This window comes from Poecilia reticulata, chromosome 12, assembly GCF_904066995.2.
Source record: "Poecilia reticulata chromosome 12, P_reticulata-male-v2, whole genome shotgun sequence".
In the NCBI taxonomy this organism is placed as follows: domain Eukaryota; kingdom Metazoa; phylum Chordata; class Actinopteri; order Cyprinodontiformes; family Poeciliidae; genus Poecilia; species Poecilia reticulata.
Window position 1 is genome coordinate 28105715 of NC_088841.1, and position 22024 is coordinate 28127738.

Below are 22024 nucleotides of genomic sequence, written 5' to 3' on the forward strand. Positions count from 1 at the left end.
TGGATGGAGCAAAGTCATTAATGATAACATAACTCTGTTTTATTTTATTTTGCTGTTTTGGATTAACAGGATACATTCATGAAGAATGGTCATCTGTTCCCATGAAGTAGCTGATATATTCGTTTGCATGAAATTCTTCCATAATGAAAAAGAAAAATACAAAAAAAACATTGAGGTTTGGATTGGAAGCAGCTCATTTGTACAAACAATAATGCTTAAACCAAAATGACATAATTTTTTCAATGTTTGTTCAGATGGTGATGTTGAAAACTTCTATAGATAAAAAATCCTTGTTTTTACAAAAACAAATGGTTTTAATCAGGAAACTGGAGATTATCTTCAGTTTCTTGATTAAAAACATTTGATTGTCAAAGTAATAGAAATAAAATTTCTAATGCAGCAAGCTACAGAGTCAATCATAAACTTACCAATCATCTGATCAATAATGATTAATTTGTTCTTCATGTTGAGATCACCAGCTGCTGTCTGATCACGGAGATCTTTATTGGTTGGATCTTTACTGTTTTATTAGTGTAGAAGAATGGAAACATCTTCTTAGTGAAGGTGTGTGTGAAGGTGTGTATGTGTGTGTTAGTATCCAGATCAGAGAAGGACAGTTTTCCTCTGTCCCAGTCCAGATTCACTCTGATCCTCTGAAGATTCTTCTGGACTGAGAGAAAAATGGAAGGAGCTGGAGGAGATTCTGCTGAGTATTCACATCCATTGAACTCTATGTTCAACAATCCATACTTTATCCTTCCCTTCCTCTGAACAAACTCTTCTATCACACCAAGATCCCAGAATGAACTGCCTCCAACATCAACATCCCAGCTGTGGTTCCCTGAGTTAAAACCCTCAGAACTCAGAACAGACCAGTAATAATCAAATCTCTCTGGATTATCAGGAAGCTGCTGTTCTTCTCCTAAAGTCAAACTGGTCAGATCTTCAGACAGATGGAGTTCTGGACCAGCCGTGTTTGGGTCCAGAACCAGAGGAGTGTAGGTCACCATGGTCTCCATGTGGCTCCAGATGTTGAAGGCCAGGTTGCCCAGATGTTTGGCCTGGTCTATCAGAGCTCCTGAGGGCAGCTGTGGATCCTCCAGCAGGGGGCAGCGCTGGACTCTTTCCACTGCAGCCTTGTAGTTGTGCAGGAATGAGACGTCTGCAGCTCTCAGCTCCTCCTCTGTGGCTCTGACTGTGTCTGAAAGAGCTGCTATCTCTCTGCTCAGAGCCTCCATCTTCTCCTTCATCATCCCTCTCTTCTGCTCCTCTTCCTCCCTCAGTGCAGCCAGCCTGGCCTCCTCTTCCTCTGCTAGAAACTGATGAAGCTGCTTAAACTGCTCCCTAATCTGCCTCTCTGTGTGTCGGGCCTGGACCTTCAGGTGTTCTGCTGTCTGATCAAACTCCTCCTGAACTTTCTTCCTGAGCTCCAGCTTCTCCTTTAAAGGCTCCAGAGTTTCCTGAAGCTTCTTCCTGTGGGGCCGAGCAGCTTCATCGATGGGTCTGAATCTGTGGTCGGTGTGTTTTTCTGAATCTCTGCAGACGAGACAAACTGGCTGCTGATGGTCCAGACAGAAGAGTTTGAGTTTCTCAGAGTGCAGAGAGCAGAGACCCTCTGAAGCTTTTTGGTTTCTCTGCTGTAACAAAGACTCACACAGATTCTTCAGAGCCAGATTACAGGGAGGAGCAACTGATGCTGATCTTTTCCTACAAACAGGACATGAGCGACCAGGTCTTGCTCTCCAACATTTCTGCAGACATTCCTTACAGAAGCTGTGGCTACATGACAGAAGAACCGGATCCGTAAAGATGTCCTGACAGACCAGACAGCAGAGATCCTCCTCTAAGCTGGAAGCCATTTTGTCTTAAAGTGAAGCTGAAAACCCAGCAGACTTAAAGTTAAAACAGGAAGTCAGTTTCTCTCCTGCAGAAACTTTATTCTCTTACTTTGAGTATGATTCCCTTGTTTTTCCTCCAGCAGCAGTCTGTGTTCCAGCGTCGGGTTCCTCAGCTGTCTGTTCTCCTTGTTCAGTGTCAGTCGGTGATCAAGTTGACCCTGAGTGATTTCTCGATTAGTTTTTTCTCTCTGATCTATTTGCTGTTGGATTTACAGCCTTCTGGCTATAAATATCAGTCAATGTTTTCCAGTATCATGTCCTGGATGACACCAAGCACTGCTAATCCACCTCATTTGCTTTTGCTGTTCCTCTTTAAATCTCTGTTTGGTTAGAAGAGACGGTTTGAACTTCCTCTTTCTGCTCCGCCTACATGAAGCCTCTGTTTCAGTTCCTAATAGATATTTGGAGTCATAGTTCAGATTTTATTTCAGCTTTTGTGAGGTAATCAGCTGCATCTTGTTGTAGAAACACCTCGTTTGTTGTTGGGACAAAAGAAAGCGAGAGACATATCCAAAGTGCACACAAGAGTGTGCTGCTTCTTCCAAGAAGAAGGATCGGCTCTACAACTCGGTTTTTCTTTTCCACATTTTTATTAATTTATTTGAAATTGTCTGAAATATATGTTCAAATTTTGTAAATTTCTCAAACTATTCTGCTCTCTTTCACACCTATTTTAACCTGGGTATTCTATTTTCACTATCTGTACAGTAGTTTTATTTTGCAATAAATTTGCCCTAATTGTACAGTTTAATTTTTTATGATCTTTCACCTTTTTATGTGAGTCTGCATGCTTCCCTCAGTCTGTCACTTTGTTGCTGATACACCTGATTTTTTCCCCATCGTTTTCTCTGTAGCATTAATCATATCTGGCCCAAAAGCTGCTTTAATAAACTGACATTAGGTTATTTTCTCTAAGCAGGTGCAGTGAAAAAAAAACAAGGTTTCCTAAATATTCCAAGCATTTTCTTCCCACAAAATATTAAATTAAAAGTTTTATTAATAGAATATTGACTGTATTTCCTGTTGTGCTCTTTATTGGAGATAATAATTGGGTTAAAATAGAATGATGATATAATTTTAATTTATTAGCTTCATTTAATGAACCCAAGCAATAATAAAAAAAGCTGGAGATCAACTGTTTTCCATGTATTTGCTACTGAAGCAAAATTATAGCCAGGCTTCTCTCCAGCTTTTAATTGCAGTAGTTAAACTCATCCCCATCTCTGATAATTTGTTCTTCAGCTGCCCGCCTCCTCCACTATTCTCCCATCAGTTAACCAGCACAGGATGCAGAGACTCTAAATGTGCCATAACTCCAAGGTAGTGGTTCTTAACCTTTTTTGAGGTACAGAACCCCCCAGTTGCATATACGCATTCACCGAACCCTTCGGCCTGTAAAGTTCTGGTTCTGGCCTTTGAGCTCATCGTTGTCTTCTCTCCTCAGGTGGACAGATTTAGGAGTGAGATCGCTGCGGTTCCACATCAGTACGGGGTCTTCAGGCAAATGATCAGAGTATCGGCAGCTCAGGAGGACAGACTCCGCCCCCTCATTAACCTCCACCACTCCAGCCAGGGCATGCTGGGAAACTGAGGACACAGACAGGAAACACTACGTGTTCAGTGGGAAGAAATTACATTGCAAGGATCTTATGTGGGATTTTTAATTGGTGAACAAAGATTTTTAAAAAGATTCAAGTCCTGGACTCCATGATTTGGGTCGAAGGGATCACTCTTTACTTTGGACCCTTTAAATAAACAGGGACATAAAAGTGTCATAAAAACTGATAGTTTAATGAAAGTATAGCTCATCGTACCATGGTAAAGAAATGTAGCTGTCAGAGCAGCAACTTCAGTTTGAACATTAATATAAACACAAAGATAAAAAGTATAAAAGTGAGAATACGGAACTACAATCAGGACGACTTTAACACTTGATTCAGATTCAAACATATTGATCCCAAGGGGAAATTAAATGTAACGCATATTATTCAAGGCTCTTCAAAGACTTATTGTAGGTGGTGATGGTTGTGGGCAGGAAAAGTCTCCCGTAGTGGTCTGTGTCGCAGCACATTTCAAGGAGCCTCTGACTGAAGACACTGTTTCTCTAAGGCCGTCTGATGAAGAGGATGGTCAGGGTGATCCATAATGTTCCTGATTTGATCTAAAGTTCCTCTGGACCATCATCTCCAGTAGCCCCACAGTCATCCCCAGAACAGAACCAGAACCAGAACCAGCCTTTTCACCAGGGATCCAGACGGTCTCAAACTGGTTTTTCCTCTTTGGCTCCGTCTTGGTCTGATCTGACAAATTGTGTCCAGGCTGGTTTGAGACTTTATGGATTTAGTCCAAATGACCACAACATAACTCGTCTTTATCTTCACCTGCTCAGCAAACTGAATTTAATTAAAAGCAACATGATATTTAATAGATTAGATTTAATAGAGACTCTTTATGTTCACATGCTGACGTTTGCTGAGAAAACACCTGGAACCTGATAGCAGGAAATTATTACATTTGTCTTTTTAAAATACATATCTATGTTAAAAAACATTTAAAACATAAAAATACCTGTTTATTTGATGACTGCCAAGATGAACAATATGTGAAGAGAAGGAGACAAGATCTAGTTTTACTAGATCTACAGCAACAAAAGGACAAGTAGCATCTGATTTACTAACTACATCAACCTTTGTCAAAAGTGCCAACATTGTGTAAAATGTGTTCAAATCCTAACTGAGCCATTAAAGACAGAGCAATGCTAGAGCATCGCTGTCTGAGCCACACAGGAACCCTTTCAAAATAAAGGCCCAACAGCTTCAACCATCATCACACAGCAAAACTCACTGAAGCAGTGGCTGGTGAAGAGGAGAAACCAGACTAATGTCATCAAGTCAGAGACATCAATTCAGTCTCATCTCCAATGAGACGTCGTTAACTCTAACTGGTTACATTTTGGCATCTGGGGACAACATGGGACATTTTGGGGAGCCTTTAATTGTCCCCAGATTATCCAGCTGTGGCTCATTTTGTCTGCCCCACTCATGCACCGAGTAAAACTCACTGACAGCATGTTGGATTAAAGATCACAGAGAAATATTACATTTGGAGAATAAATGTCAGCAGATGCTCATTTACAGCTGTCAGCTTCACATGGCAACAATATGTCCATGTTGTCCAGCTTCACATGGCAACAATATGTCCATGTTGTCCAGCTTCACATGGCAACAATATGTCCATGTTGTCCAGCTTCACATGGCAACAATATGTCCATGTTGTCCAGCTTCACATGGCAACAATATGTCCATGTTGTCCACAGATGAAACCAGCATCACCAGTTCAGACTGGTGTCTTCTCCTCTCAGCTCTGAAGCAGGTTGATCTTTTCTTCCTCTCCTCTGATCCTGGACAGCAGACCAGTGGAGGTGGTTAAAGCTCAGTCACACACAGTTTCAGTCCAAATGTCCAACAGGAGACAGACAGTCGTCCCCTGAATGGAGACGTCTCATCGGTTCTCTGGTGTCAAATAAATCAGGATCAACAGAAACTTCAGAGCCTGGAGGTGATGAAGGTTTCCTTCATCTTCCTCATCTTGTTGATCCACTGGATCACTTTGATCAGCTGGTGGTGAGAGAGGGACGTCATCTGGTCCATGGAGGACAGGGCTGAGGAGTTGAGGTCAGAGGTCAGATGCACCACAGTGAGGCTCAGACAGAGGAGAGAAGAAGAAGCAGATAGAAATCGATTAGGGTTTGTTTTGTTGTTTTTATTGTTTATATAAAAATAAACATCTTATTTTTCCTTCTGCATGATTGTTTTAGTCACTTATTATCCTCCTTTTCAAAATAAAACCATTTGCTTATTCAAACTCACTAAAACATATTAAGGCCTGTAATTTATCGACTAAAGATTTATGTCCAGAATTAGAAGCATTTCCATCTGTTCATCATTTTTCCGTCTTTCTCTTCTTTTTCTCTTTCATTCAACTTTCCAAACTTTCCTCGTTTCTCAGGATCAACTCGACTCTTCGTTTCTCATTTCTTTGCCTCAGTTCACTTCCTCTGCTTCTAATTATCTTTCTCTTCCTTTCTAAACGATCAGCTTCAACGAACAGGAGAAATGACACTTTTCATCCTTTCATTCACATCATGCAAACTTTCTTCTCCATGTTTCATTATTATATAGTGAATCGATTCACCCTGAGGAGGAGAAAAGACCCAGGAACCACTCAGACCCGTTTCTGCTGAATAGGTGGGATTTCCTCTTTAGACTGCAAACGTCTCCACAGAATCCAACCAACCAGCTTTGTGGTCGCTCTGCCTCTTCATCCTCCAACAGGTTTTTATTTCTCATCAAGTCTTTAGATTCTCTAAAGGTTTGGTTCCCTGAATTTAAAACTCTAGTAAATACCTGCCTTATCCTCCAATAAGGACTTTAACTAGGACTCATCCTAGAACCTGTGGTTCCATCAAAACTCTGTAAAGGTTTTTATTCAGCTTTACAAGAAAAACTAAAATATCCAATCCAAATGTTCAGTTCTTGATGTTCAGTCAGAGTTGAACCAGTGAATGTAAATGTTGCTCCATGTCTCCATCTAGTGGACTGATAGTAGAAGTGCAGCAGCTGATGGCAGCTTCCTCTGCCTCTCTGCTGTCTGACTGCATTCACCTGACACTGATATGAAGCAGAGAAGAAGAGCCAATCAGAGGAGGAGCAGCTGATCTTTTTCCAGCACTAATGATGTAAAGGATGATCAGAGTTGATGTGCAGATGAATGATGTGTGTTTCCTCTGCAGGTGAAGCTAGAAAGTGTGTGTGAGCTGATGTGAATTCAGCAGCATGGATCAGTGTGAGGACAGAGAGGAGGGAGTCCCTCCCTCTAAAACCACTCTGTGTGGGGAAGATGAGAGCCAGAGCAAAGGTCAGAGGTGAGGTCACCATCTCTAACTGTCCACAGCCCTTTTCACACAGCGTTCACTATATCAGGCCCAAACAGACGTGAACAAACAAATGAAATGTGCTATACCAATAAAATTTGATTGATTGATTGTTTGATTCAATTTAGTCTGTATTGCTGATCTATTGAGCTCATTTTAAAAGCTGCTGAGGAACAAATAATTTTTTCATTCATGTCCTAATGAATGAAACCTAAGAACTGATTCTGGTTCTGATCATTTTTGGACATCACTGACATCTTAGGATCATGGAAAAATGCTTCATCAGGGTTTAATAATCATTCATCATGCAGGTTATTTTTTCACCACCAGAGGAATAAAAATCAGATGAAGAGTCCAGTTGGTTCACAGTTAAAACAGATTTTGGTTCCAGAACAGCTGAACAGAACCTGTATCACCAGAATTACAGGAACATTATTTGTGTACAAACTGGGAGTTAAAATAAGGGTTCATGTGTTGAGACAACAGTGGAAGTCTAAGTCATTCTGACCAGTCTGACCAGTTGCAAAAGGACACCAGGAGCTCTGTCCTCTGGGCTCATTTCTCTCATAACACTTTCAGTTTAAACTCACCTGTTCAGGTGTGGCACCAGTCTGGTTCTGTTGGGTCTCAGTCTGTTACTCAGATGTTCTTCTTCAACTCTTTGGATCATTTGACCAAACTGTAAGTTTCATTTATTTCCTATTTGAATTTCGTCTTCAGAAACTTTCCTGTTTGTTTCTGCTTCCTGATGTGAGAAAATATTCACTTCTGATTTCAGCTCAAAGTTTAATCTGTTAATGACAGATTATCTACATGATTATTAAATTAATGATGAACTGGAATTAAATAACATTATGAACAGATAGTTGTTTTCTTATGTGAAAAAACAAAACACAGCTTAATTTTTTTTTCTTTTTCTAAAATTAATATTTGGTCTCCATCTTCTTTTTAGTTCTTCTTTTCTAAATTAAATATGGTTAAAGCTTTTTTAGGTGAGATTAATAAATAGGTAATCTTTTATGGAGCAGATAACTCACTTTAATACGTTTAATAAATGTGAAATAAAGTTCTTGATAAGTCAATTAGGTGAATGTGAAAGTTGCTCCATGTCTCCATCTAGTGGATTGATAGTAGAAGTGCAGGTTGAACCAGTGAATGTAAATGTTGCTCCATGTCTCCATCTAGTGGACTGATAGTAGAAGTGCAGCAGCTGATGGCAGCTTCCTCTGCCTCTCTGCTGTCTGACTGCATTCACCTGACACTGATATGAAGCAGAGAAGAAGAGCCAATCAGAGGAGGAGCAGCTGATCTTTTTCCAGCACTAATGATGTAAAGGATGATCAGAGTTGATGTGCAGATGAATGATGTGTGTTTCCTCTGCAGGTGAAGCTAGAAAGTGTGTGTGAGCTGATGTAAATTCAGCAGCATGGATCAGTGTGAGGACAGAGAGGAGGGAGTCCCTCCCTCTAAAACCACTCTGTGTGGGGAAGATGAGAGCCAGAGCAAAGGTCAGAGGTGAGGTCACCATCTCTAACTGTCCACAGCCCTTTTCACACAGCGTTCACTATATCAGGCCCAAACAGACGTGGTGATGAAGCTGCTGCTGCTCCTCTTTGCTGCTTCATCCAGACTGAACAGATTCAGTTTTAATCATCATGTTTCTGTCAGGATCCATCAGAGACTCAGACCAGAACCAGAACCAGAACCCAGCTGTGTGTCCTTTAAGAGCGACAGGTCAAAGGATGGATTCATTGACTTTAAATCTCCTGGATCTCCACCATCAGAGAGGTGAGCTGTTTCTAACTGCTGTAACTGATCTGTTCATATCAAATAACATTTTATTTGAACAGCACATTTCAATATCAAGGCATTTCAAGGGCTTTACAGAAGCTCCATCAGATCCTCCTTGGATGGTCAGAGTGGAAACGACTCCTGGTTCTTCTCCATGTCAGAGATCAACACTAACATCACCAAACTTCTGTCAGTCATTTAAACCAACATGTTTGTCTCAGAATCAGATCTGCTCTTTAAACAAGGCTGGACATTATTCAAGAGGATCAATGATCAGGACCATTTTGGATGATTGGACCGGTTCTGATCATTTCTTTTATTTTTATTTTTCCTTTATTTAACCAGGTGAACCCTGTTGAGATCCAGATCTCATTTTCAAGAGGGACCTGGGCAGAAGTCTGCAACACACAGCAACCTGGTTACAAAATAAAACTAATTAATACATATGCACAAATGTAAAACAGTAGAAAACAATTTAAAAACAGTGACACTGTTCAGTAGCATCTCGTTGTCTATTTTTAAGAATCACTTGAAATAAATCCAGAGAAACCAGTTCTGACATCTTGAGTTCAGACTGGAGCTGATTCCAGGCTGAAGGAGCATCACACTGAAAGCTTTCTTCCCTTTTTCAGTTCGGAAACGTGGAACATGCAAAAGAAAAATGTTGTTAGAACATAAAGAATGAGAATTAACAGATCTACGTAAAAGAGAGTTTCAGTATGCTGGAGCCGAGTAGAGATTTATAAATCAGGATCATCAGGGGCCTCATGCATAAAGATGCGTGCGCACAAAAAATGTGCAGTCCCATATTTTACGCAAAAGTTGGCGTGTACTGTATAAAAATTAACTGCGTCAAAGTTTGCATAAATATACGCACTTTTTCAATGGTATGAAAATGTGCGGCCAATGTTTTTCATGATTTTAATATTTTATTGCTTTGTGTTCCTACATCAGTTGTGAGCAATAGGGGGATTTCTGATAGTTTTCTAGAGTGTGAAAAAAACATTGCTTTTGTCTGATCCACATTCAGAACCAACTTCAGAGTTTGTAAACGAGTTTGAACTACATTAAAAGCAAAACCTGTATGGTCTGAAAAAGTGATGAAGAGTTGCAGTAAATTACTAAATCATCTGCATAAAAATCATAAAAAGCATTTGACAGATTTTCACACAAGTTATTTATATAAATAGAGAATAAAAGTGGGCCAAGAACTGAGCCCTGTGGGACACCATTTAAAATCATACAAATAGAGGAAGTGAAGCCGGCCAATTGGACTCTCTAGGTTCTGATCAACAGGTAATCAGCTGCCCACATGGTAGCTTGATGTGAGAGAACAATGCTGTGTAGAATATCAATTAAAAATGTGATTTACTGTGTCAAATGCCTTTGATAAATCAATAAACAGAGCAACACAAAGCTTTTTGTTATCAAGAGCCTGAATAAGATCATTAATAACCTTTAAAGTGCCAGTAACAGCACTATGTTTTTTCCTAAAACCAGACTGTACATTTTGTAAAACACAATTAGAATCTAAAAAAATCTTCAATTGATCTGCAACTAATCTTTGAAGAATAATTGCTATAATAAGTAGTTTAGAAATTGGTCTGTAATTGTTTACCTGTGACGATTCTCACTCTTGAGGCAAAACAAATGCTGATTTCCAGACACTCAGGATTTTCTTATAGATTAAACTTAGATTAAAAATATGAGACAATGGCTCTGCTATAAACTCCGCAGCTAATTTTAGAAAAAAAGGATCCATGTTATCTGGCCCTGCTGATTTTTTGGTGTATATGTTTTTCAATTCTCTGAGAACCTCAGCTGATGGAAAATTAAAAGTGGTGAAGTAACAATCATTATTCAGAAACTGATCATCTCATTGGATCATCTAAATTTTTTGGCATCTCTGCCAGGAAATAGTCTGACTTTTCTTTTTTAATTAATAAGCCAGATCTCCATAGTATTGTTTTTCTTTCCAAAGCTGCATCTCTTTGTTTAAGCAAAGCCCCAATAGCTGAAGAAAACCATGGATTATTTCATCCATTCACCCTAATTTTACGTACAGGAGCATGTTTATTTATTAGTCTTAAAAACTATTCATGGAAATACAGCCAGGCAAGGTCAACGTTATCAAAAAGAGAGACCCTATTCCAGTTAAAATGTAACAAGTCATGAACAAAAGCTTGATCATTTAGGTGTTTTAAATCTCTTTTGGTCAAGATATGTGGCTTAGGTTTTGGTAACTTGAGATTTCTAACTGTACCTACAGCACAATGTCACTAAGGTTGTTTGCAAAAACTCCTATCCCTGTATATTTATGTGGCGCGTTTGTCATAATTAAATCAAGGAGTGATGATTTTAGAGGACATTTGTTATTAAGTCTGGTGGGTTATTAATTAACTGGGTGATATTTAAAGAATCACAGACAGTTTTTAAGCTGAGGATGAAATTTAGAACATCTAGTTGATGATCTGTCTGGTTCTGCTGTGTCTCAGCTCTTTATTTTACAATCAGTCCCACTAATTAAAGCAAAACTCCACAACAAGATTTTAATGAGTTTAACACAAGAGTTTGTGAGTTTCACACAAGAAGAATCAGAACACAGTTGTGTGTCCTTTAAAAGCAACAGGTCAAAGGGTGAACTCAGTGACTTTAAATCTCCTGGAGCTCCATCATCAGAGAGGTGAGCTGTTTCTTACTGCTCTAACTGTTGAAAGCTTCATGATGTGGTTGGTGAGATCTGCTGGAACTCAACCAGACTGATCTGATGTGGACCATCAGAGGTTCTGCTGATTAGTGGATCAGCAGGAACATTAAATCTTTTCAGCTACTTGGATCATCTGGATCACTGCTCACATCCAGATATCCCTTCATGGACCTTTACCTTCTGATTGTCTCTGTGTGGACAGATATAATGTGAGCTCACTGGCTTCCAGGATCTACAGGATCCATTTTAAATCCTCTACAACATCCAGGAGAGGATCCCACATGGACACACCCACATATCTCAGAGCTCCTCCATGTCCACATCACCTCAGATCCAGTCATCAGAACCTGATGGATGTCCCACACTGTCCTGAAGACCTGTGTGGACAGAGCCTTCACTTCCACTGTCCCCAAGCTCTGGGACTCTGTCTCCACCAGCATCAGATCTGCTGACAGTGTGGACAGTTTGAAGTCCAAGTTCAGCACCAACTTTTTAAAATGTCTACTGGTGATTCTGGTGTTACTGGTCTTCATCCTTGTAGTTCATCTTCCTCTTTCTAACTTCTTTGTATTGTGTTCATGTGATGCTCTGTTTTTCTGCTTTAAGGACTTTTAATGTGAAACTCTTGGTGATTTCCTCTGTGAATACTGCTGGATGAATATTTCCTGACTTCCTGATTGTTCCTGGTTCCTCCACAGAGTGGACCAGCAGAGCTCAGAGGTTCCCAGTGGTCCGTCTGCCCAGCAGCATCAAACACAGCTGGACTCCATATTTATGGTCTGTACATGAACAACAACTACTTTTCCATGGTTCTGTTCACAGTCGTCTCCATGCTGCACTTTGTAGACCAGAGGACTGTCAGTCTGTCCAACATCCATCTGGTGTTTGGCTCCATGATTTCAGTCTGATGTTTCCTTCATCTATTATTCTGTTCCAGCTGCTGGAGGAAAACATTGTCACTTCTGTGAAGAACGAGCTGAACAAGATCCAGAAGATTCTGAGTCCAGATTACCCAGAATGCTTAGAGACTCAGAGAGAGGATGATGAGGTGTTGGCAGGTGAGGATGTGCTCTTCATCAGGAGGAGCAGTACAGAGGCAGTGATGAAGATAACACTAAACCTCCTGAGGAGGATGAAGCAGGAGGAGCTGGTTGACCATCTGCTGAGTAAGAGTATTTCTAAAAAAGATTTGACCTGGTGGATAAATCAAACATTTACTGATATCTGAAGTGATGGAATCACATTAATTTAAATTTTCTTCAGGAGATGATTTTGTTTTGTTCCTAATTTTACATTTTGTCTTTTCTAGAACATTATGCTGCAGTCTGTCAACATCAACTTAAATCTGGTCTGAAGAAGAAGTTCCAGTCTGTGTTTGAGGGGATTGCTAAAGCAGGATGTCAAACTCTTCTGAACCAGATCTACACAGAGCTCTACATCACAGAGGGAGGGACTGGAGAGGTCAATGATGAACATGAGGTCAGACAGCTTGAAACAGCACCCAGGAAACCACAGAGACCAGAAACAACAATCAGACAAGAAGACATCTTTAATGTCCCACCTGGAAGAGATCAACCAATCAGAACAGTGATAACAAAGGGAGTGGCTGGCATTGGGAAAACGGTCTTAACACAGAAGTTCACTCTGGACTGGGCTGAAGACAAAGCCCACCAGAACATCCACTTCATATTTCCATTCACCTTCAGAGAGCTGAATATGTTGAAAGAGAAAAAGTTCAGCTTGGTGGAACTTGTTCATCACTTCTTTACTGAAACCAAAGAAATCAGCAGCTTTGAACACTTCCAGGTTCTGTTTATCTTTGATGGCCTGGATGAGAGCCGACTTCAACTGTACTTCCACAACAAGGAGATCCTGACTGATGCTACAGAGTCTAGCTCAGTGGATGTTCTGCTGACAAACCTCATCAGAGGGAGACTGCTTCCCTCTGCTTTCCTCTGGATAACCACACGACCTGCAGCAGCCAATCAGATCCCTCCTCAGTGTGTTGACATGGTAACAGAGGTCAGAGGGTTCAATGACCCCCAGAAGGAGGAGTACTTCAGGAAGAGATTCAGAGATGAGCAGCAGGCCAGCAGGATCATCTCCCACATGAAGACGTCACGAAGCCTCCACATCATGTGCCACATCCCAGTCTTCTGCTGGATCACTGCTACAGTTCTGGAGGATGTGTTGGAGACCAGAGAGGGAGGAGAGCTGCCCAGAACCCTGACTGAGATGTACATCCACTTCCTGGTGGTTCAGACCAAAGTGAAGAAGGTCAAGTATGATGGAGGAGCTGAAACAGATCCACACTGGAGTCCAGAGAGCAGGAAGATGATTGAGTCTCTGGGAAAACTGGCTTTTGATCAGCTGCAGAAAGGAAACCTGATCTTCTATGAATCAGACCTGACAGAGTGTGGCATCGATATCAGAGCAGCCTCAGTGTACTCAGGAGTGTTCACACAGATCTTTAGAGAGGAGAGAGGGCTGTACCAGGACAAGGTGTTCTGCTTCATCCATCTGAGTGTTCAGGAGTTTATGGCTGCTCTTCATGTTCATCGGACCTTCATCAAATATGGGGTCAACCTGATGGAAGAAGCACAAACATCTAAAAAGTCTTCATTATTTAATAAACCTAAACTAAAGTCTCTCCATCAGAGAGCTGTTGACCAGGCCTTACAGAGTCCAAATGGACACCTGGACTTGTTCCTCCGTTTGCTCCTGGGACTTTCACTGCAGACCAATCAGATACTCCTACAAGGTCTGCTGACACAGACAGGAAGTCGCTCACAAACCACTCAGGAAACAGTTCAGTACATCAAGGAGAAGATCAGTGAGAATGTGTCTGCAGAGAAAAGCATCAATCTGTTCCACTGTCTGAATGAACTAAATGATCGTTCTCTAGTGGAGGAGATCCAACAGTCTCTGAGTTCAGGAAGTCTCTCCACAGATAAACTGTCTCCTGCTCAGTGGTCAGCTCTGGGTTTCATCTTGGTATCATCAGGAAACAATCTGGATGTATTTGACCTGAAGAAATACTCTGCTTCAGAGGAGGTTCTTCTGAGGCTGCTGCCAGTGGTTAAAGCCTCCAACAAAGATCTGTAAGGACACACATTGTTACTGCAGTTATTTTTTTGATTGAGAAAAATAAAAGAAACCACTAAAGTTGTTTTGCGAGTAGAAAAGTTACAGACGTCCTTCGGCGACTGGCCATGATGTTGTATTTTCAAGGAGCAAGACTCCAGCAGAACTTAGGTCATTGTGGTATTTAATAGTTTTCTTGCCAGCCTCTTTTTTATTTTTAGATAAGGTCTTAAAAATTGCATGCCAACTATAGACTGAACCATTTCACAACACAACCGGTTCAGTGTAGTTGTAATATAAGACACATAAAGATGTTTTAAATGAAACAGTTCCTTAAATCTTTCCAAGAACATTGTCAACTGGAAGTAAAACATTCATTTTGATTAACTTTTTAACAGATTTTACTTTCTGTCTACTCAGACTGAGTATCTGTAACCTCTCAGAGAGAAGCTGTGAAGCTCTGTCTTCAGTTCTCAGCTCCCAGTCCTCCAGTCTCAGAGAACTGGACCTGAGTAACAACAACCTGCAGGATTCAGGAGTGAAGCTTCTCTCTGCTGGACTGAAGAGTCCAAACTGCAAGTTGGAAACTCTCAGGTAAAATGATCTCAGTCCTGGTGATGCCAGATTTCTGTTCACTAGCTGCTAAGAGATAACACTATACTGCTAAAAGTTCAGTGCCTTGCTAAAATATTCGACACCCTTGAACTTTTCAACCTTGTGCCATTTTTCAGGCTTCAAACATAAAGATCTAAAATTTGTATTATTTTGTGAAGAATCAACAAGAAGTGGCACACAATCGTGAGGTGGAAAAAATTTTTTTGGGTATTTTAAACTTTTTTAACAAATACAAAACTGCAAAGTGGGGCATGTAATACTATACTTTACTTTCAGTGCAGCAAACTCACTCCAGAAGTTCTGTGATGATCTCTTATCCAGGGTTGGGTCGCGGGGGCAGCAGCTTCAGAAGGGAGGCCCAGACTTCCCTCTCCCCAGCCACTTCTTCCAGCTTCTCCAGAGGAATCCCAAGGCGTTCCTATGCCAGCTGAGAGACATAATCCCTCCAGCGTGTCCTGGGTCTTCCCCGAGGCCTCTTCCCGGTGGGACGTGCGCGGAACACCTCACCAGGGAGGCGTCCAGGAGGCATCCTGACCAGATGCCCGAGCCACCTCAACTGGCTCCTCTCGATGTGGAGGAGCAGCGGCTCTACTCTGAGTCCCTCCCGGATGACCGAGCTTCTCTCTCTAAGGGAGAGCCCAGCCACCCTGCGGAGGAAACCCATTTGGGCTGCTTGTACCCGTGATCTCGTTCTTTCGGTCATGACCCAAAGCTCATGACCATAGATGAGGGTGGGAACGTAGATCGACCGGTAAATCGAGAGCTTCGCTTTTTGGCTCAGCTCTCTCTTCACCACGACGGACCGGTACAGCGCCCGCTTCACGGCAGACACTGCCCCAATCTGCCTGTCAATCTCCCGCTCCTTTCTTCCCTCATTCGTGAACAAGATCCTCAGATACTTAAACTCCACCACTTGAGGCAGGACAACACCCCTGACCCGGAGAAGGCACTCTACCCTTTTCCGGCTCAAGATCATGGCCTTGGATTTGGAGGCACTGAGCCTCATCCCGGCCGCTTCACACTCGGCTGCGAACCGCTCAAGTGAGAGCTGCAGATCACGACCTGATGAAGCCAACAGGACCTAATCATCCGCAAAAAGCAGAGATGTGATTCTAAGTCCACCAAAAAAGATTCCTTCAACACCTCGGCTGAGCCTAGAAATTCTGTGAAAGTAATGAACAGAATCGATGACAAAGGGCAGCCTTGGCAGAGTCCAACTCTCACTGGAAACGAGCCCGACTTACTACCAGCAATGCGGACCAGACTCTGACACCGGTCATATAGGGACCTGACAGCCCGTATCAAAGGGCCCAGTACCCCATACTCCCAGAGAACCCCCCACAAGGCCTCCTCTTCAGGCTGAGCCTGACTGGGCTCCGTGGGTAAAAGCCTGGCCATCAGGCGCTCACCATCGTGCCCCACCTCCTGGTCTGGCTCCAGAGTGGGGCCCCGGTGACCCACCTGCAGGCGAGGGAACAACAGATCCAAAGATATTTTCCATCATAAGGGGTCTTCGGGCTGGACTTTGTCTGGTTCCTCACCTAGAACCTGTCTGCCTTGGGTGGCCCTACCAGGGGCATAAAGCCCCAGACAGCATAGCTCCTAAGATCATTGGGACACTCAAACCCCTCCACCACAATAAGGTGGCAGCCCAAAGAGGAAACTGAGAATCAATTTTATTTTTGTTTTTGGTTGTTTTGTTTATTTAGTTTATTAGTTCCAGTGCTATGTGTTCTTTTCAAAATAAAGTGTATCTATCTATGGCAGGAAATAGCATGCATTATTACATAATTTCAATTAAATTAATTTCAAAAGGCCTTTTAAACAATATTATCGTTTATGGCAATAATTTTTTAGACAATCGCTCAGCAAAATTTTCCATCGTGACAGGCCTATTGTCAGATTGCTGCATCCTAGGTGTACAAATGACCATTATTGCAGATCCTTCCTCCCAGCAGTTGTTAAGACTTTTTAGCCAGAACTGCTTCCAACAATCTCAGTAATTACATCCTGACTGTTACAGGGAGTCTTTTTAGGTTTCTTTTAAATAGCCTATAGCTGTTTTAACATAAATATATACTTCTTATACATGATTATAAATTGCTCTACTCACCTTCATGTGTCTTTCAAACTGATGCTGTTTTTATTAAATATCCAGCATTATCATTCCTCTGTTGTAAATGTGTCTTTACTGTACAGCCTCCTATTATTTTTTGTTTTTACCTTTTCTTGAACTTCTGATTCTTCCATTTACCCTAAACTTGTTGCTGGTAAACCTGAACTCCCTGCTGTGGATCAACAAAGGATGTTTCTATTCTGATCTGTTCTACATGTGATAAATGTTGATTTTTATTATCCACAAAAACTACAGTGTTATTATTATTTAATTCCATTGACCTGTTAAGTACAATTTATGGACTTTTTTCCTCTCCTATAAATGTCCAGTTCAGACCTTGGGCTCTACCTCAATGTTCTCATCTTCTCATCATGTGATGAATTGTGTGTCTGCAGCTTATCAGGCTGTTTGGTCTCAGAGGAAGGCTGTGCTTCTCTGGCCTCAGCTCTGACCTTTAACCCCTCCCATCTGAAAGAGTTGGACCTGAGCTACAATCATCCAGGAGACTCAGGAGTGAAGCTGCTGTCGGCTGGACTGAAGGATCCAGACTGGAGACTGGAAGCTCTCAGGTATGGAGGAACCTGCTGCAGGAGCAGAGAAGGTCTGATAGAGGAGGAAGAGGAGAAACGTCTTTAGTCAGTCTGATGGGAAATGTTTAGTTTGAAGAATATTTAGTTTGATTATTAAATATTTAGACGCCTCATCTGGAGGCAGAGATCATTACCCAGTTTTCTGGAATATTCTCCTGACTAAGAACGGCTCACAAGGAAAATTAAAGAGTGGGATGGATTTAATAGAGTTTAATAGGGAATCTGACTAAATGAATAAAAGTGAAGTTCAGTTAGATTTCCATGATGATCTACTGATGACAGAAAGGACTTTAAAACAATATTTGATGGAGCTCCAGACCAATCAGCCCCAAGGAGCAAAGATGAGAAGAAAAGTAACTCCATGTTGGTCAGATGGATGTTTAAAAGTTAAGAGAGAAAAATAAAGATTTTTAACAAAACTCACAACTTTCAGGATTTAATAAAATATAAAATACATAAAAAGTGAAGAAAACTATTCATAAGGCAAAGAAAGTGAAAGTTTAGCAATTTTATCCATTTAGTAGTTTGTTCTCCACCAGGGGGCGACATCTGGAAAATTATCAAATGAATGAGAGGAATCAGGAGAGAATGGAAATCCATTGTTTTCCAGAGGAAATGGAGAATTGCAGTGAATGATGAGGAGAAAGTAGAATTGTTCTCTGTTGACCGTGGTAGAAATTAAAAACAATAATAAGACCTTTTAGAGTTCAGCTCCAAGAAAAGACTGATGTGTTTAGGTTTTCAGTAGTTGGGAAAGCTTTTGGGATTGTTCAATAAAGTTTGGGAAAAATTACCAACGTCTTGGAAAAAGGCAGAAACCCTTCATGTTGGAAAACCAGGGAAATATCCATCCGACCAATCAGATTCCAGATTCACTTCTCTGACGTCCCATTTAGGAAAGTAATGGAATCATAATAGAGAAAGAAAAACCTTTTATTTGTAAAGTAGAGGGATGATATCAGCCCATCAGATGGTTTAGAAGAGGGAGAGGAAGCATCATGGACTGCAGAGGTCCTTCACCTGATCCTGGTTGTTGGGACAAGAACTTTGTTACTGAACTTAAGGACATTTTTCATGGATCTGTAAGTAGATTTAATCCTGGCTACTTTTACTCCACTACATTTTACAGTATCTGTACTTTCTACTTCACTACATTTCTATAAAGCGTTGCGTTACACGTTACATCCAAGCCGCATTGAGCTTTTTTGATTTGTTTGTTAGTTTGAAAGTAATCAGTGATTCTGGTGCCACCTTTGCCTCCCTGTTAGCATGAACTGCTAGCTTTAAAAATTCATCGTCTGTAAAAACATATTGAGGTAAGTTAAGCTGCTAAACGCTGTCTGAGTTTTGGGTGTGAAACTGATTCAGGTTAGAGAAGTTTAATGTAATCTTACCAGCTTCTAGTTTAAATCAACTGTAATAAATAAACACATTAAATAGTTGTAAGCTAGCATGAACTGGCAGTAGCATTGATTACTGCGGTCGGGGCGCGTGGAGCGCAGCGTCTCCTGCCATGAATGTCCCAGTAACGTTAAACTCCTCCACATCCTGGTTACTGAGTTAATGCCAATAATATCCATCTCATATTTAATTCAATAAATTAGACTATGGTTCCAATGAGGCTCTTTAAAACAACTTAAACAGATATTAAACATATTTTTCATCAGACCCAAACTTCTGCATTAAGGTTTTTTATTGGTCTATAAATTGATTGGAAATGTCATGTTTTCATGAGCTGTAAGCAACAAATCATCATCATTAACAAATAAAACAGTTTGTGGGGAATTAATCTGTATGATGTGTTTAACTTGTGAGCTGAGTTACTGAAATACTTTTCATAAATATTCTAATTTATTGAAAATGACTGTAGTTAAGGACTGCTAGAGTGACGCAGGTCATCCTGAGATTCTGATGCATAGAATCACAAATCTAGATCTAAACTGTCAGAGAGAAAACACAATAAAACTTGATTTATCTGCAGCATAGTTCATTAAACGGCTGATGTATTAAAATTAAATATGATAGAAACACTTAATAATATTGTATTAGGTAATACATTCAGCAAGTACTTTTACTACTTTAAGTATTTTTAAAAGCCAAGTAAGTAAGTGCTTTCTTACTTTTATTCAAGTAAAAATGTTAATGGGGTTATTTTACTAGAGAATATTTTTGTCTGTTTATTTGTACTTTTACTTAAGTACATTATTTGAGTTATTTCTCCAGCTCTGGTGAACAGCCAGTAGGTGGCGCTAGAGTCAGCAGGAGGCAGCCTGGAGAAAAGGCTGTTCCTCCCTGATCTGTTTCCCAGCAGTGTTGAAGTTGAGAGCTGGAGAAGTTTCCTCCTGTTGCTGCAGCAGCAGAGATGTTCTGCTTCATGGACTGAATCAGGTTGGAAAGAGGAGAGATCTTTACTGAGCTGCTGTTTAGGCAGCTTCTTCTTCTTGGTCTCATTATAAATGCGTGCAGCGCCACCTGGTGGTGCTTGTAAGTAGAAGTGCTGAAAGGTTGGAGGTGTTTGTCAGAGGTGTGTGTTGATGGAAGCCTCTCCCTGGTTTGTGAGTCTGAGCTCAGAGATCAAATCTTTGGTTCTTGTTGAACTCTTTGTTGAATGTGATGCAGCTTCTCCTTTTTAATGTTTGTATTTCTGGATATTACAGTGAGGCCACAGCAGGTTTTCAGCAGCAGGGCTGTTTAGTGTTTCATTCCTTCATCTGTGTGTGGGAGTGTGGATGGAGCAGGTATCCAGGTGTTGATCAGTTTAGATTGATTGGATTTATTGGTGATTATTAAATCAGGTTGAGCTTCCAGAAATGTTTCCTTAGTTTCCTGATGTCCTTTCAGGCTTCAGTGAGTTTCTTCAGGTTGTTACTGAGGGATTTCCTTTCTCCTCTCTGTTGGAGCTTTTCCTGTGTTTGGAGAAATGAGTTGTGCTGCAGCAGCACCAACTGTCCTTCCTACATCCACTGCAGTTTGCAGGCCAGATGTTGGACTGTTCCTGTCTCAGTGGAGGACAATGTGTGTCTGAGAGACATGTAATGTCCATGTTTGCTGCTGAAAGAGACTGATGGTCTGACCCCCCTCCTCCTTTCAGGGTGGAGCCTGCTGGAGGCCGATTCTTGACACCAGGTCTGAGGAAGTGTAAGTGTGTTTTTCATCTGATTCATGACAACAAAGCAGCTCACATTCAACCATCTTCAAACTGTCACATCACTCATTCAGGATCATCATCAAAGATCAATAAATGATCAATAACTGCAGCTGGATTGTGTTTGTTCTCTCCATCAGATTCCTGTCAACTCACCATCGACACAAACACAGTGAACAGAAACCTCAAACTGTCTGAAGACAACAGGAAGGTGACATACAGGTGGATGGAGCTTCAGTCATATCCTGATCATCCAGACAGATTTGATCACTGGCATCAGCTGCTGTGTAGAACTGGTCTGACTGGTCGCTGTTACTGGGAGGTCGAGTGGAGAGGAGGAGTTTATATATCAGTGAGTTACAGAAGAATCAGGAGGAAAGGAGACAGTAGATACAGTAGTTTTGGAGGAAATGATCATTCCTGGAGTCTGAGATGCTTTAATGATGGTTACTCTGTGAGGCACAATAACATAGAAACACCTCTCTCCTCCTCCTCTGTCTCTCACAGAGTATCAGTGTATGTGGACTGTCCTGCTGGCATTCTGTCCTTCTACAGAGTCTCCTCTGACTCACTGATCCACCTCCACACCTTCAACACCACATTCACTGAACCTCTGATTCCTGGATTTAGGTTGTCCAGTTCTGATTCCTCAGTGTTTCTTTGCTGATTTGAGTCTAAATATTTTAATCCTGTCAGAGAAAATCTCTCACTGTTGAACAGATAGTTCGTCTCTACAATCTATTTCTTGGTGAAACTTTTCTGATCGAGTCCTTGGAATCTTGTTCTTCTTCCAGTCCTTTAAAGATGGATGCTGGGATTATAACAGGATTATTCCAGGATTATTCCAGTTTCCTCATGTTTTCCTGTTTGTTTCCAGTCAAAGCTTCACACTGAATATCAAGATGTTGTTTCTCTTATTTTTTCCTTTTATTCATCAGATTTCATTGAAATGTTGATCAGTTTTTCTCAATCACTGAACATTTTCTGTTTCTGTCGGCTCCTAATTTTATAAACTCGTCAGATTTGAATATTAAATCTGTTTTCTTTATTTGCTGCAGTTTTTCTTCATGTGTTTTAGAGAAATAAAAACAATTTTCTTCTTCTGCATTTGGTTCATTTCTGCTCATTCTGTTCTTTTCCTGTTC

At 41.0% G+C, this 22024-nt stretch overlaps 4 protein-coding genes across 4 annotated transcripts in view; 3 read left to right on the forward strand and 1 right to left on the reverse strand.

Annotated features, from left to right (window-relative positions):
• Positions 1 to 461: 461 nt before the first annotated feature.
• Positions 462 to 1859, reverse strand: LOC145554342 (nuclear factor 7, brain-like). The gene has a single exon (XM_081613912.1). It carries the CDS (start codon positions 1857 to 1859, stop codon positions 462 to 464), a length of 1398 nt encoding a protein of 465 aa, XP_081470038.1.
• A 6337-nt stretch (positions 1860 to 8196) lies between these two features.
• The window catches only part of LOC145554427 (uncharacterized), a 61589-nt gene continuing 47761 nt past the window's right edge, over positions 8197 to 22024 (forward strand). Inside the window, exons 1-2 of the mRNA XM_081614105.1 lie at positions 8197 to 8346; positions 8500 to 8619. Coding sequence (XP_081470231.1) covers positions 8258 to 8346; positions 8500 to 8619 — 209 coding nt within the window. The 5' untranslated portion in view covers positions 8197 to 8257. The remainder of the gene's footprint in view (positions 8347 to 8499; positions 8620 to 22024) is intronic.
• On the forward strand, positions 11502 to 14434 carry LOC145554307 (NLR family CARD domain-containing protein 3-like). The gene is made up of 3 exons (XM_081613862.1): positions 11502 to 12106; positions 12267 to 12501; positions 12639 to 14434. The coding sequence occupies exons 1-3, from the start codon at positions 12104 to 12106 to the stop codon at positions 14432 to 14434; spliced, it is 2034 nt and encodes a 677-aa protein (XP_081469988.1). The 5' UTR covers positions 11502 to 12103.
• On the forward strand, positions 14545 to 21876 carry LOC145554308 (tripartite motif-containing protein 16-like). Its single transcript, XM_081613863.1, has 5 exons — positions 14545 to 14549; positions 14834 to 15007; positions 17540 to 17713; positions 20826 to 20872; positions 21020 to 21876. The coding sequence occupies exons 1-5, from the start codon at positions 14545 to 14547 to the stop codon at positions 21544 to 21546; spliced, it is 927 nt and encodes a 308-aa protein (XP_081469989.1). The 3' UTR covers positions 21547 to 21876.